Genomic DNA, 16,058 nt, shown 5'->3' with positions numbered 1-16,058 from the left:
TCTCATAGCTTTCTGCTGAAACAGCTGCAACTGAAAATGATGCTACGAGTGCTGTGAGAATGAACTGAAAGAGTAAAGTTGTGAGCTGGAAAAACAAAACTGTTTTTTTTTTTATACTTCATAGCTACAGTTCAAGTTCTAATTATGCACATGTGCTAATTAGAAGTTTGTCTAAGCACATTTATGTATTTTGCTGTGTAACTTTTAATACTAGGACACTTGAGACCAGGTTGACTAGTTTAGTTTAGGCTGTAACTTTGTAATTTTTTTACGCTGTGAATATTTTGTTTCCCTACAGTTGCGGAGATGTTAAGTAGAACAAAACGCTGGACCACAGCTCTAGGAAGTGTGCTTTTGTTTCGAGGTTTTGAGTTAGACACGTTACAGACTGTATGCACGCAGACAGCTGCATCTCACCTGAAACCTCCTCATGTCTCGAGGGTTCCCTGCATTCTTCAGGCAGTTCTGGTTACACTTCAGGAAGAACTTGAGGAAGAACCTGCATACACAGAGACAGACAATGAAAGTACAAGTATGACGCGAGCTACTTCAATAAAACACAAAACACAAATAAAACAGCCATGGCAGACAAGACTCATACACTATCCCACACTCATCCATCAGTTGTTTATGACAAAGGCAGTTTTCTATGTAAAAACAGCTCGGGGGTACTGAGTAAGATGCTACCTTGTATATCCATCTCTGAGCTGCTGTCACAGCTTGCCATAAACTCACCCCCCCCCCCCTCCAGAAACGTGTGACAGAGGTTGTGCTGTAGCTACTATGCAGCACAGTGTTGCCATTCCTGCCTCTCTCAATCTCAGTGTGAGAGACCACATCAACAGCACCTGCCATGCATTATTAATAGGCTGAGATGGCAAGTATGGCTACCCACATCAATACTTAATGAGGGAGGGAGGAGGGTGGGTCTGAGAAGTAAAAGGGTGTGTGTGTGTGTGTGTGTGTGTGTGTGTGTGTGTGTGTGTGTGTGACGGGGAGGGGGCCACCGGAGGCCTGAAAAGCAGAAAGGGGATGGCTGACATTTCATTCCCTAGCTCCACCCCAGGGCTTGAAGCATGACAACTTCTTCTTCTTTAACTGAAACTACAGTACTGTACATTTCCCCACTCTCCCTACTGCATTGTCTGTCTCTGACAAAAAAAAAAAAAAAAAAAAAAAAAAACTATATCAAATGAACTGTGAAAATAAACAGTGCCATGTACAAATAAACAGGAACCCTCAAAAGGGGGAAAATAAAACTACAACATTTCCTGGTTCCCCCTCTCCCTCCCCCTCCCTTTGAGGTAGCTCAAAGAAGTGCTGACAGCTGAAACTGCTTACAATACAGATCTCCACCAGCCAGAGAGAGAATCACTCCTTTGCTCAGCTTTTCTTTCATATGTCTTATTTTCTCCCCTCTGTTCATTTGTTATGGCTAGGATTCTGCACTGGGCAGCGCGTTTGGAGCCAACAGCCTTAGATATAATCATGCAAAGGCATCACACACACACACACACCCTCAGTGAGACATGTCAAGAGAAACACAGTAAGCAGCAGCGTGCGTTGGACAATTGCTTCATGTAGGGAAAAAAAAAAAAAAGGGAGCAAAGAAGATAAATGGACAGACCAGAGTTCTGTCTCATTTCAAGGGCCAGCCTACTGCTGTGCGCATTACAAGCATCTGATGTAACACACAGACTTGTACATTTATCCCTGACAACTTTTAAATGCATGACAGCTGGTTAGTGGTAGACGCTCTTCTTCGGGTAAAGAAGAAACAGCCTCTTATGATCTGAATAACAAACTGTCTTTCTCCGCTGTTCTCTCTCTCTCTCTCTCTCTGTGTTTTTTTTATCTTGTGCCTTTGTTTGTCTTCTGATTTACACTCTTGCTGGCGCAAGAGGCTAAATCTGAATGGGAAGCGGGGCCAGGGGGTGGAGGCTGTGGGGTGCTGGTGCAGGGGGGTAGGGGAAAGGAGAAGTGAAAGAAGAAAATGATAGAAAGATCCACAAGGTGGAGAGTATGTGAGAACCAAAAAAGACAGACAGACCACCCTCCTGTATATTTTAGAAGCTGTAGGCCAATATCTCAATAATTCATGAAGCAGAAAGATGGAGTTTTTTTTCTTATAGTGGCTCTTGGACCCCACAGGCTGAGGGTCTTCCAACTTTCTTATCTCCTTGAGGTCAAAGAGCAGCCTTGCAGACAGCTGTGGACTACATCCACTTGTCCAACTTACTCCACCTTCCTCGCTGCACCTCCTGTTTAATTCATCGAACCCTGCTGTTTCCCCAACTTTCCTCCTCCTTCTCCGAGGTATTCATGATGGATGGGTGATGGATAAGTGGAAGGAGAAAAGTTAGGGTCGCCAGAGTCAGGGGTGACCAAATCAGGAGGTTAAATATTAGAGATTGGAGAGGGAGAGGGAAGGGGGGGGTGTGCGGCGGTGGTGGGAAAAGGAAAATTGAGACTGTGCTACAGAAGAAGAAAATGCCTCATTTGCTGTGCCATATGTCAGCATGTCCCCTCGATCTCCTGCATGCGTGAATCATCTGATTCATTATTTACATGACTTAAGGTGTCTGGAGACAGCCGCACGGCAACATTACAAAACTGCAGCATGATGATTCCTCTGTGCTCTTTCTTGTCTTCTGGGAAGTCGAGGGACTGGAATCACCGCTGCACACATTTACATGATCAACAGAGTGTGAGTGGGTGTGCTGGTGGTGGTGGTGGTGGTGGTGGGGGCGGTATGGATTAAGAGCAGTGCGTGTTAATATGCAATAGCAAAGAGATTACCATAAGGATTTATGGATAATCTGATTGACAGCTGACCAGTAAATACAGACAGATATCGGCCAATAGCCTATAATTCTCTTATTTACTGGGCTTGTGCTTTCTATTATCATGTTTTCCTTCACTTGTTTATTCGATACAAAAGCTACTTTATTGCTCTGTTAACTGTTGTTTCTCATGTAGACTTGATAGATAAAGGCAGAAATGCACTTGCAATTTCAGAAATCCCGCTTTTAAAAGGAAAAACAGAAAACACTGAATGAAACCAGAACTACGTGTTTTGTTCTCAGGCAGCATTTCCTGAGTTTTCGTCATGACTCAATAACCATGTGATCACTACCGTAGCTACTACTGAGGAAACAAGCTCGGCTTGGTTCATTCTCTCCACATTTGGGGATTTTAACAACTTCAGATGCAGTGGCTCAGATTTCACAATGACTTTTTGAAACTGTGGCGATGTGAAACAGAATTCATAATGAAACTGCTAAAAGTCTGAAAATCTTATAGGCGGTTTTGTGATTACTGAAGCACATATTGATTGTGCTGATCATATTTAGACGCTACAGTATTTCTAAAATCCTACTTCCAATCCTGCATATCATGTTCCCCCATATTATCTTTTCAGTCTATAGACAATATTGTGTCTTGGATAGACTCTTGTTTTGATTATTGCCTCCGCTACCTTGTTTGTATTTGAGACTCTTGCTGGTTTCAAGCTGTTTTACAGTGCAGACTCCGCGGCTACAGATATTACCAGTGCAAATTGCTGCACCAGCCGGATTAAATGAAATAAAACCATTTTGCTCTCACGTAATTACCCCCAAATCCAGGAATGGCTGTGGAAGTGAATTTGTGTAAATAACTGCTTGGCCTCTTGAAGCCTCATGGCATAAATTTGTAAGAGCGAAAAAAGAACGAATAAACACATGCAGCCAGTTGCCGTAGTAATTTAATGATCTCACAGTTTCATCATATCATAACGGGCATTATTTGTCACTTTGGAGCAATTAAACACAAAATCACCCTCTGCCCATAAAAAACAAAACAAGGAAAGCAATTATAACACAACTTTTAAGTAATCCCTGTAGCATCTAAATATTATTACTGCAGCGATAAAGATTGTATAAGCGATTAGCTAACAGCAAGGAAGCCTCCGAGGGACAATTCTGTTATATTTTCTAATAATTTTCCTGCATTAGCCACAAATGAGGTAAAGAGTTGTTTTCCTTGTCAAATTTAACACGGGTAACTTCAGAATGGTGTGGTTTTATCTTTCTCAGTAGTTCTAGTTTATTCATCTTTCCAGCCTTTTGTTACGCATCAAGCTGTAAATCTTCGGGCCTCATTTCTTTATTCTTTGCCCCTCCTCTCTCTGCTCTCTCTGTTTTGTTCTGATGCTGATGCGCTGTAAAAATGGCTGTGGGTGATGCCATAACTCAGCCCTCTCCTCTCCCTCCATCCATTTCTGTCGTACAGATCATCTCCAGAAGAAAAGCACTGTGTCTGGCTCCTAATATGCTTCATGAGGTGTGTAATTCACTGTGCTCCAGAGGGGAGCCATTTGTCTTGGGGGTTAACTAAGTGACACAACAGCATTTCCCCATGCCTGTTACCACCGTGGGACATGTTGAACTAATCTAAGCAGGTAGATGCATGGAAGATCCTGCACTTCGGCAATTAAGCATTAAGATCTGTTGAGGAAATTGATCTTAATGAAGTCAGGGGCAAGTTCAAATTAAGTGTAAATATTTGTGAGCAAAAATAATGTTACAGCAGAAAAATAGGAGTGATGAATAGAGATCTAAACTAAGAGTGAGTGCCGGTGTTCTCGGAGAATCAAATATCCTCCTCAGCTTCTGTTTTGTGTATTTTCTTTTCCTCCCCTCGTGTTTCATTTCTCATTTTCTTTCTTTTCTCTGCAACTCTTTCTCTGGCTTTTTCCGCCATGCATCACTGACACTTCAACCAAGAGCCTGACTGGCTTGTTTTCATGGTGACCTGTCCCTGCCTGGAGTATATGTTTAAGCATGGAAGCACACACTCACACACACATATGCACACAACACACACACTAATTTAGGGAGATTTATGACTGAGGCCTTGCACCAGGAGCCATGCAGACTGACCCCAGGGGTGTAGGGGGGCACTGGATAGGAGAAGGGGGCTGGCTCCACAGGGGGGGACATTAATAATCCAGAACCAGGTCTGTCTCTGGGTCTGGCCCTGGGCCTCGGACACCAAGCTTTAACAGGCTGCAGTGGCCCAGTTTAGATATACTGGGAGAGCAGAGCAACATCCAGTTTCAAGTTCTCTACTAGTACCTGATAGATACATAGCTCAATATATAGACAGATAGAAACCTTGATAGGAAATGACAAAACATAAAAGAAAACATGCAAATCACACAGCGACTACACACACTACATGAGGGCAGATGACAAAGAGACAGAGGCCATCTCACACACACACACACACACACGTCTCTTCATTCCTTTGCAGTACTATTCCTCAAAGAAGTGGCGAGCACCTCTATATTGCCCCCATGTCTATCTTAAGTGTCATGATTAATTCAAATAGAACATCTCCCTGAGCTGAAAAATTCATTTCCAGCTCGCTCGCTCCGTGCATGGTCCCATCTTCCTCCTCGTCTCTACCGGCTCAGTGTGTGTGCATGACATGTCAGCTGAATTTGCCCCATCGTTAAATATTTCTCAGAACAAATGGACTCTGGAGGAGGGACACGGTCGGTCAGGGAGAGACCGTGCTGTGCCTTTGCCGCTCAGGGAGAAGCCCCACATGGGAGAGATTGCTCCTTACTTCCCCCGGAGCTGGAGCTCCAGTCTCAGCTTGGGGACAGAAGTCCCAGAGACACTTATCCAATTGTGTTTCATCCATTTCATCCAAAAAGGATCATTCAAAATTCAACTGAGGAATCGTGCAGGGAGCATTGAAAGACAAGAAATGAGATCTCCGCTGCTTGGGAGCAGCATTAAAGAGAAGAGCACTGGATTCAACAACTTGTAGCCTGATACCATCACTACCTGTGGCCTTACTTTACACTAGAGCACTGGGGAAAAAAATGCAAGCAAATAAACATCTGTGCATGTGTGTGTGTGGATCAAAGCCATGATGAATAAGAGGCTGTCTGGGTGATGGACAACCTTGGCAGGCGGTGCTGATTGAAACACTTCCTCTGTCGGGCCTGGCCCATTAATCTGATGGAGACATAGACAAAGAGAGTGAGAGAGAGCGGGAGAGAAACGCTCCAGGTCCCCAGACCTCGGGAGTAATGAAGGGTCCTGGTCCCTCTCACCTCAGTGCTGTCCTGCCATGCAGGGACACTCCGCTACTCTGTCCAGCCCAAACCCTGCCCTCGTGGGACTGACCAGTGAATAATGGCCCTGTCATCAGCTTGGGTAGACGCCACTGCTCAGCCGAAGGGTGTGTGTGACCGCGTGTGTGTGACCGTGTGCTTATGCCCGCCTGCGTGCCTCCCAACGCAGTCATTTACCCTAACTGTTCTCCTCTCTACCTTAGTTGAAGACTGATGTATTCATATTGAATAGTGTTGATTTAAGCACATGTTAAAGTTAATGCATAATGCATGGGCTATATATAGCTTGATAAAGAGCACTGTGTCAACCCGGGACCAGCCCCATACATTGTGTGGATGAATGTGCCGCTTGCAAAAGTTCCTTCTTTTTGTTCCATTTAAGCACTGTATTAAATCATAACTATGACTGTGACTGTACACGGGCTCAAGGTTATGTTTCTAAATGCAGCAGGATCAGAAATCAGAAACTTAATTAGTGTGCCGTGCTTGTTCTCAGGTGAAAAGTTGTTCCCTCCAATGGGTCTTGAGGGAGGAATATGAAAACAGAGTGGGAGACACAGAGAAAATGTGAGCCAGAGAGAGTGCGTGACAGAGGAAAGACAGAGGGAGATTGATACTGAACAGAGACGTATGGCTTCCTACAGTGTGTGTGTGTGTGTGTCTGCGTGTGTGCGTGTACATGTGCACGTGTGTATTTTGGCCTTGCGTCCCTCTGTGTTTATCAAACATATTACAGCTCCTTCTAGATTCCTCACCTGCACACCCCCAGCCTGCTACATATGGCCCACCAATCACAAAATAAGGAATCATGCATACATTAGCATAGCTAATGGCCTTCCCTCTCCATTTAATATGCAAATTTCCTGAAACATTACTGAATGCCGTCTGTTCTAAATGAATAAATTTGAATCGCAATTAGAATAATCCTTTATAATTAATGAAAACTGTCAATTTTGGTTCATAAGTAATTTGATTAAAGTGGTGATGGGACACTTATGAAGTTCATCAGGCTGCAAGGAGTGTGAACACACACTTGCACGCATGCGTGCAAACACACACAAAAGCTGCGTGACGACCAACAGCGGGGCAGGGGCTGCATTATTGATGACGATGATTAATAAACTTATGAAAGTGGTTGTCACACATCCCAGACCTTTTTTTAACCTAACACAACTTCTTTCCACTCTTTTACCACCACAGAGAAACAACAGATCAATCACGCCTTTCTGCCACCTGACAGAGAGGGAAAAGTAAGGGAGTGATTGAAAAGGTTTCCCGGCCATTGGTGCTGTGTCAGTGGCCTGTCTGTCCGGTGGGAGACACTGATGGACTGTCGAGGCAGAAAAGAGCGTCACGCACACACAAACACACACACACACACACACACATGCCAAGTCATTGCTGGGTGCTAAAACGCTTGCCTGTTGTTTTTTACAGTAAACCAAGGCTGTGCTGTTGCATGTTGGGTTTTATCAGTATATAACAACATGTTATGAGGAGCATATCATTAAAGAAGAGTGAGACCAGTCTGCAACTGTTCATCAACATCCCCTTCTTCACCATTAACTCTATCATGCTGTGCCGTGCTGCTACTGAAGCGTATAATGGTGGCACTTAAATTAGGGTCACTCAACTGTGGGAAATTGTTGCAGTGTGCGCTGGCATGTGTATCTCGTCCCCTTATACTGTATGCACTGTGTATATGAATGTAAGCGCACTTGTGTTTGCGCATCAACTTGAACATGGGTGTGTGTTTGTGAGTGCGTTTGCATGGCTTCAACCCAATAATAATGGTCCAGATAGTGTAGAGCCTCGCAGGCTAATTAGCCAAATCACTGAGAAAATAGCAGCCTGCTAATTAATGGGTATTATGGCATTTCAGAAGTCACTGCTCTAATTGGGAGGGAACAGAGCCTCGCATTTCCATACTGCAGTAATACCAGCTTTATCCGTCTGTCTATCTGTCCGTCTGTCTACCTACTTGGCAAGCTTACTTTTAAACACAAGCCTCCTCATGCACACAGAGGAAATAATGATCCTGCACGAGCTCACATTTTCAAACGTGTATGTACAGAAATGTACAGGATGTACAGAATTTATATATATATATATATATATATATATATATATATATATATATATATATATATATATATATATATATATATATATACATACTCTGTGCATATAAAGATATGTACTCATAACCACAATAATCACTACACACTACACAGTGTACATTTCTGTTACCTCTGGCCCCATTAGTTTTTATATTTATTCTGATTAAATATCTTTATATTGCTTTGAGATGAAAAAAGCCGGATATAAGTGAATGGGTGAGTCACATAATCTATTTGAATAATTCCCAGTCTCATTTTGTGTGTGTGTGTGTGTTTGTGTCCGACCAGCCCTCTGTTACACATGCAGACATGCATATCCCCCATAGAGTCCTCTTAACCCTATCAGACAGTGGGACAATCAAAATAGATTTGCATTCAAATGCCACATGCTTGGTATCAAATATCAAATCAAGCTCCAGTCACTGAGACAGACAGACAGTCACCTCCTCCCTGCTTCCTCCACCTCCCCTCCTGCATCTCCTCCTCCTTTCTCCTCTCAGGGTCCCAGGGACTCCCATTCTCCCCTAGACGAGCTCTATCGAGGACTGACAGGCTGTGGTCGGGATTTGATTGACAGCCTGTTGATGCTTCTCCTTCCACCACCACACACACACAAACACACGCACACACTCACACCATTTACCTCTACCACCTCCCCCTGTTCATGTACTGGTCTGGGTGTCTGTGATAGCCCCTGGGCTAGTGCCCCACAGGCTGCACAGCACTATACATACAAATCACACTGTGTCAGCCTTGTGAATGGGCCCATTTTAACTTTGTCCTTGTAAAGTCAGGCCCCCCTTGAAGTGGGTTGGATCTGTATCCTGCCTTTCTTATTCTTATATGCACACATAGACAGATGCAATGATAGGACAAGTAGTAGGACTGTGCACACGCAAACACGTGTGCACAGCGCAAACACAGGAAAAATGGCAGATTCAAATGTGGTGCTAATGGGCACACCTCAGAAGAGTAGGGTATAAATACATCAACAACAACACACGCACACACACACACACACACACACACACACACACACATAGATGCTCTCCAGAACAGCCAAGACCCGGGGCCTAATCTCACACACTCAGCTACTACACCTGGTTAATGTTAAGAGGGCAGTTATAGTCAATTACATTCCCATATAATGCATAAACCTCCACCCCGCCTGTGCCAGGAGAGTAATTGAAAACAGGCGCAGAACACACTAGGGTCCAGGCAAAAAGTCAACTTCCCACCCCTGACTTTCCCATTCACTATATGTGCTGTCTTCCTGTTCCACATTCTGATGTCCTGCGGGCGAATGTAAAGGGTGATGAAGGGGTGGGGCTGCCATTTGGATATAAGGCAGTGAAAGAGCAGGAGGATATAGAGTCATATGAGGAATAAGAGAGGAAGACAAAAGGAGAGGGAAGGGGGAGATGGTAAAAGCTTTGTCTCCCAGGTGAGGACTGCTGGAGGAGCAGTTAGGGTCGGGGTAAGAGGATGGTGGACTGGTGGTGGTGTTCCATGTGGGTGGGGGAGTTAAGGGGAACAGCGGTTAGTAGGAGTTTGAGACTGACAGGTGACATTACCCTGCGTCATGGCTGGAGGGACAGAGGGACAGAGGGCACGATGGTTATCCAAGCAGAGAAATGTCACTGTCCAGACACCGCTGTGACACACACTTGCACAAACATGAGCTGCACATACACATACACACACCCACACACACGCACACACACACACACACACACACACACACACACACACACACACACATACACACACAAGCACACAAAGATCCAGGACAAAGGAGTCTGGAGTCTTTGAGAGCGAAAAAGGCTGGCTACAGTGGGCAGAGATGAAGAGATTACATCCTCTCCATTTAAAAAAGGAGGAGATGGAAATAAAGAGACGAAGCAGAAGAAAAGGCTAAGAGTCACTGACTATTACTAGTCAACAACCTTTCATTTATTCATATGAGCTGCTTCCTAAACACAACCTTCCATCCTTTGGTGAAGTTATTTCTCTTCTCACATTTGTCCCTTTTCAATGTCTTCGCTGCTGTTTTCATTAAAGCCTAACCTAATTTTTGCCAAGGCTTATAAAATGTCCATATTGCTGCTCATTCGACCCCATTGATTTAGTGTTTGGTTAAATATTCACGACTGTGGATGCAATTAACATGCTGTTAATGAATAATTGATTGCATCTTAAGCGGCCATAAAACTCATGCATATTAATTATTGAAACAGGAAATATGAAAAAAAAAGCAACCTTCCTTGTTTTGCCCCAATCAACCTTCTTTCATTTTGTTTCTTTATTCAGGAAAGCACATTGAGAGTGGTGGAGGACGCAAATGTGCTTATGAGTGTGTTTCTGTGTGTGTGTGTGTATGAGAAGGAGATGGGAGACAGAAAGTGCTATGAACACCATGCAAATGCCTCCCATAAACACCGCTTTAACAGCTCTTACATGCATTTAGCTTCCTTTTGAGTACATCCATTTCGCTCATATATACATCTCTAGGTGTGTGTGTGTGTGTGTGTGTGTGGAGTGCAGTGCAGGTGAGTGTTGTGTTGACAGCCTCGGTGTGACAGAGGTAGCTGCTGCCTGTTTTGAGAGGCAAGTGTTTACCACGAGCGAACACAACAAAAAACAAATCTAGCGAACACGGGAGGCTTGTCAGTGCGAGACTGGAGATCAGTCAGCCAACAATGAGCTTTCCTCTCCCACTGTGTCTCTACTTGTGTATGGTTATAGGCTGATGTCGCCCCTGGCACCTCCCTGGGCTCCGGTGGGTGGAGAATAATAGCTCAGAGAATGTGACGGGGGCGGGAGACAGCCTCAGTGTGCCGCACAATAACGCTGCGGTGCACCTGTGGTCAGGTGAACACTCCTCTCCTGCTCCCTGTGTGTATGTATGAGCGCAAAACTGTGTTTGTGCACAGTTTGGGGGATTAAATTAATTATCTGTGCATCCCGCACTCCTAAACCACTCTAAAATGTCTTGACATGAAAAAGTACATCCCAGAAGCAGCTGCGCACGCCAGGAAAACACCAATTTACATTGTTGCTTGTTATTTATTTAGCACTCAGAAAGCTCTTGGAGGTGTGCATGTGTGTGTTACCCCCCTCTATCTCCCTCCCCAGCACCTAACTAACTCCTCGGCGATGTTGGTGCCTCGGAGCTAAAAGTGACAAGCCGTCAGTTGTGTTCCAATATTAACCCCCTCTCAATGTCTGTGTGCACGTCTCCTTCTCTATGATGTTGCCTTGATCAAAGAAGCGGCACTTTGGTAAAAATAACCAGGGAGAGTAAGATGGAGGACACCATGCTGCTTACAGACTGATGAACGACGGCCAGTCTTTCAGCAGAACACTGTCCCCCTTTCTTTTTCTTTGTCTCTCCTTAGTCTTTCTCATTATTTCCTTCTTTCTCTCTCATGGACGGGGAACATGAGGCGCTGGCTGAGCATGATTCAGTGTCTTCTATATACAGCCAGGCAGTAAGTAGTAGTTCGTGGGGTGTATGGTATACAATTTTATGAGGAGGGAGTAGCTATATGCTGAAGCTTTTTATATGAAGAGAAAGACAGCGCTTGCCAACATTTTTTTTCCTCTTGCATTTTGTTCTTACCATTCTAAAGAGAGATTGAAAGAGGGCTGGGAGGGGGATAAAAGAGAGAAGCCGACCACCAGAGAGACAGAATATGATAGAAAGATGCCCTGTGTCCGTGTTTCATCTTATCTTAGCAGGTTCACCTAGCGGTGAGATTCCTCAAACACACCTTCAGTCATCAGCCAGGGGAGGGCTGAAGAGAAAGGGATGTAGAGACAGAGAGAAAGAAAGAGGAGGACACACACACACACACACACACACACACACACACACACACATACACAAAGAGAGAGAGAGGGAGAGACGGGAGGTGGATCTCTCTCTGTGGCTAATTCTCTGGGTGTGGGAAAGCAGAGCACCTAACACAGGTTGGCCTGGTTTCAGTAATGAGTTTGATTCTTCTCTCTGCCTCCTCAGTCTCACTGGGGACCAAGACTGCATAATAACATCCTCTACACACACACACACACACACACACACGGAGGCACAAACAGGTCTATGGGGAGCTAATTATTCTCACCTGTGTTAATTATTGCTGTAAGCCAATCAGCGGACTCTGTGCTAATTAGGCAGTGTTAGGTCTGATTAGTGTTTTGCAGCAGGCCCACTCAAACTGTTATCTACCACACTAGTCCCCTCAGGCGAGAGAGGAGAACAGGTGGATGCTTGCCCTGTGTGTGTCTGAGTGTGTGTGCGCTCGTGCTTAGTGATAAATAACTAAAGGACAGCCTAAATTCACAATAGAACCAGTCAGTTTATTTTCGAATCAAACTTCTATTAAACAAAACAGTGCGTGCCATTAACTGTACTAGTGTCTGTCCTCGGAGTTAATTGGTCCGGGTTTGGGGTCATTTCTTTTATCTGGACAAACAGCCCCTATGCCCTTTTAGTTAATGAGGGTTGATCCAGGATCAGTTCTGCCACTAATGGCTCTTCTTTTGCCAGGATAACCCCTTGGATTGATCCACACATCACACATGCAACCTCTGTCTTGACCCAGGAGGTGCTCTCTCTCTCTCTGTGTCTGTGTGTGTGTGTGTGTGTGTGTATTTGGCACAGAGATAGAAATGCTTCAAAAAGAAAGAAAAGGAGGTAGTGAAACTAAAAAAATGGAGGGTCTGTGGAGTCCCAGCTGAGAAAAAGCAACAAGAAATAAAAAAGGGAAAAGGGAGAAAAGAGGAGACAGGATGAGAGGAACAGGGAGGGGAGAAAGAAGGAGAAGGAGGCTGGAGGAAACCTTCCTCTTATGACATGATTGATTTTCTTTCAGAGGCTTGAGCCTGTCACTACTTGGTCCCCCACTCCTCCACACACACTCAATCACTCACACACAAACTCTGTGCCCTGACCTCCACGTGTGCCTGCTGGTCCATACTGGGTCTAATGACACTGGGGCCTCCCACAGATCAATACTAAGCTGTCACTCAGCTGGCAAGCACACACACACACACACACACACACACACAGGCACACACAGACTCACACACACAGACACACACACATATGAGGTATGGTATGCGTTTGCACATTTGTGTATGCTGGAAGCGATGTTTTCTACAACCTCAGCAGATGCCCTCCTCCTCCCCTAACACTATCCCCTTGCCCCCACCCTCCCCTGCCAGAACACACGAACACACACACACACACACACACACACTGGACCAAAGCCATATTCTCTCCCCTCAGCCGTTTTCTCACCCTCCTGCTCCCTCACACTGAGAGTCTCGGTCCTGATGTAATATTGATGAGCGAGGATGGAGGCCCTATAAAAACTGATAGGTCCTTGTGATTGTAAATTATAAATTGTTATCGATTTAAAGTCAATGCCCGCACAGGTACGCATGCAGATGCACGCGCACACACACACACACACACACACACTCACACACACAGTATCAGAATAGACCTACAACTGTTCATTTATGCCTCAGAGAGAAGGAGAGGAGTCATTTTTTTCTCCTCCTTCTCTTGACTAACTTATTCCACGTCATTCACTGCCATCCCTTACTGTTTCTTTTCTTCTTTCCACCAACCACCCTCCCTCCCCCCTTTCACTCTCTCTCTCTCTTTCTCCTCCTCAACAATCTCAAGCACCCGTCCGCCTCTCTCTATACACATCTCAAGTGCCACTTAGAAAACCAGACTGGGGCTTGAGCCAAACTCTCCTCTCAGTGGTTCAGTGTTTGTGCGACTCTCTGTGTGTGTGTGTGTGTGTGTGTGACTTTTGGTGTCTTGGAGTCAAGATCACAAAATTAAAAAACAAACAAAAAAAAAAAAACATTAAGCCCCACAGATCATCACAGCGACACATTTTCTTTTAATTCTGGACAAACACAATAATTTATGTCCAACTAAAAATCTGTTGACTATGAAAAGCTCTGGCTAAAAACATTTGTTTGTCTCTGTTAAATCACTAATTATAGCCTGGCACAACACAGGGCAGATGCAGGCTAATTCACCATTAGGCCGTTTGGTGTTTATTAAACTTTTATAATGTGATCACTCTGATAACGGCACAATTGTTTCCCTGGGCATGTGTGATTATACTATTGTACCCCTCTGTACCCTGTAATGGCTCCCGCCGAGTATGTGTGTCCGTGTGTGTGTGTGTCTTGTAGCTTGTGGAGTAGTGTTTTCCATTTCTCATTAGAGTGGCACAGACTCCTGCTGCAGGGTCAATGAAGGGGGGGAGAGGGTGTGTGAATATCTGTGTGTGTACGATGGTGTGTGTGTGTGTGTGTGTGTGTATCTGTTTGAAGGGGAGTGGGGTGGTAATGAGCGCAGGAACATAATACTACGGCGTCCATTAATGCTCTGAGGCAGTGACATTAGGCATACTTAACTAATAGAGCCAGTCTCTGCAATTACCCACTGTTATCTCTGCAGCTTTAGAGGGGAACCGGCTTTAATAAATGTTTGTAGTAATGTGATAAATGCCAGGTTTGCTCATTTGTAATCTACACTGCGGGACAAGGGGAAATGGGTGGATCTAATTGTTTTCCTCCGGATTCGAGAATGTGGTTGAGTTCAGAGAGAGAGAGAGAGAGAGAGAGAGAAACTTCTTTTCTTTTTTATACGATATTCCTCCAAGTACATCACTCTCCCCGTGTTGTCTATCTGTGTGTATCCCTATGTCTTCTCTCTTGGCTCTCAGTGGGGTACTATTACAACTGTCTTCCTGTCAGACAGAGAAAAGTAGTCCATACCCAACGCCCACCATCACGTCTCTGCATCCTCTTTTCCCTCTCCTCTTGTCTCTCTTTTATCCTGGCTCACATCAGAGGCGCATCCCTGATTGTGTGTGTAAACATCTTGTCATGCTTACACGGGCGCCGTGACAGAAGAGAGACGTGCTTCATTAATGGCACGGTTGTAAGTTGGTCTTTGTGTTTGAACATGTGCGTGTGGGCTATATGTCTGTCCATAAGCATGCATGTAAGAGCATGTATCTTATTTCTTCTGGTCAGTGGCAGAAGATATGGATAAACTAGATTTCTTTTTTTTTTTTTTTTGACATCACAAAAACCATTTGTTACTGCAACCTTCATGCTAGTTTCACTCAAAAGCTCCTCCAAACTCCTCTCTGAATATCTACCTAAAAAGAAAAACTGTCAATTAAGCAGCAAGTAATCACTTGCCACAGAACGTGCACCAGCAATTCCTCCTCCTCACACACCCCTCGCTTTTTTGGCAGTAAATCTTCTGTGTTTGTGTGAAGACAATAGCCAGAGGAAGAGTGAGAGGGGGTGGTGTAACAAGAGGGAGAGAGAGAGAGAGAGAGAGAGGATTAAAAAAAAAGAGGGTACAGGAGGGAAGCAGAAGAGAAAGTGGCTCTGTTAATTGTTTTCCAGAAAAAGGTTGCAAAGGTCTGCGTGTTTGAACCGAATGTCACCTCATGTAAATCACAGCTCCTGCGTCGGAGAAGCCAATAACTGGGGATAATTAGCGTGACTCTCTCCTGTGCTGCACGCAGAGATCGAGGAAGAACGCGCTGCCGAGGAAGAGCGTTCAAATGCGGGGAAGATTCCAAGTGTGATTAACCACGAGAAACTTTCGGAGTTAAATCTGGAGTTATGAGTGGGAGGACAAAAGCAAAAAGACACATAGACAGAGAAGGAGCAGGAGAAGAAGAAGAAGAAGAAGAAGAAGAATGGATGGAGAAAATCACAGAGGCAAACATAGAGAGAAAGAGAACGAGTAAACA

The 16,058-nt window shown here is 44.6% G+C and overlaps 1 protein-coding gene across 5 annotated transcripts in view; it reads right to left on the bottom strand.

Annotated features, from left to right (window-relative positions):
* ebf1a (EBF transcription factor 1a) overlaps positions 1 to 16,058 on the bottom strand; it is a 51,448-nt gene that overhangs the window by 22,384 nt on the left and 13,006 nt on the right. For all 5 annotated transcript variants that reach the window (XM_026358177.1, XM_026358178.1, XM_026358179.1 and 2 more), the window contains exon 7: positions 418 to 499. In XM_026358177.1, coding sequence (XP_026213962.1) covers positions 418 to 499 — 82 coding nt within the window. The remainder of the gene's footprint in view (positions 1 to 417; positions 500 to 16,058) is intronic.

This window comes from Anabas testudineus, chromosome 10 (assembly GCF_900324465.2).
Source record: "Anabas testudineus chromosome 10, fAnaTes1.2, whole genome shotgun sequence".
NCBI lineage: Eukaryota > Metazoa > Chordata > Actinopteri > Anabantiformes > Anabantidae > Anabas > Anabas testudineus.
The sequence above is the reverse complement of the archived record's forward strand: the minus strand, read 5'-3'. Positions and strand labels throughout refer to the sequence as shown.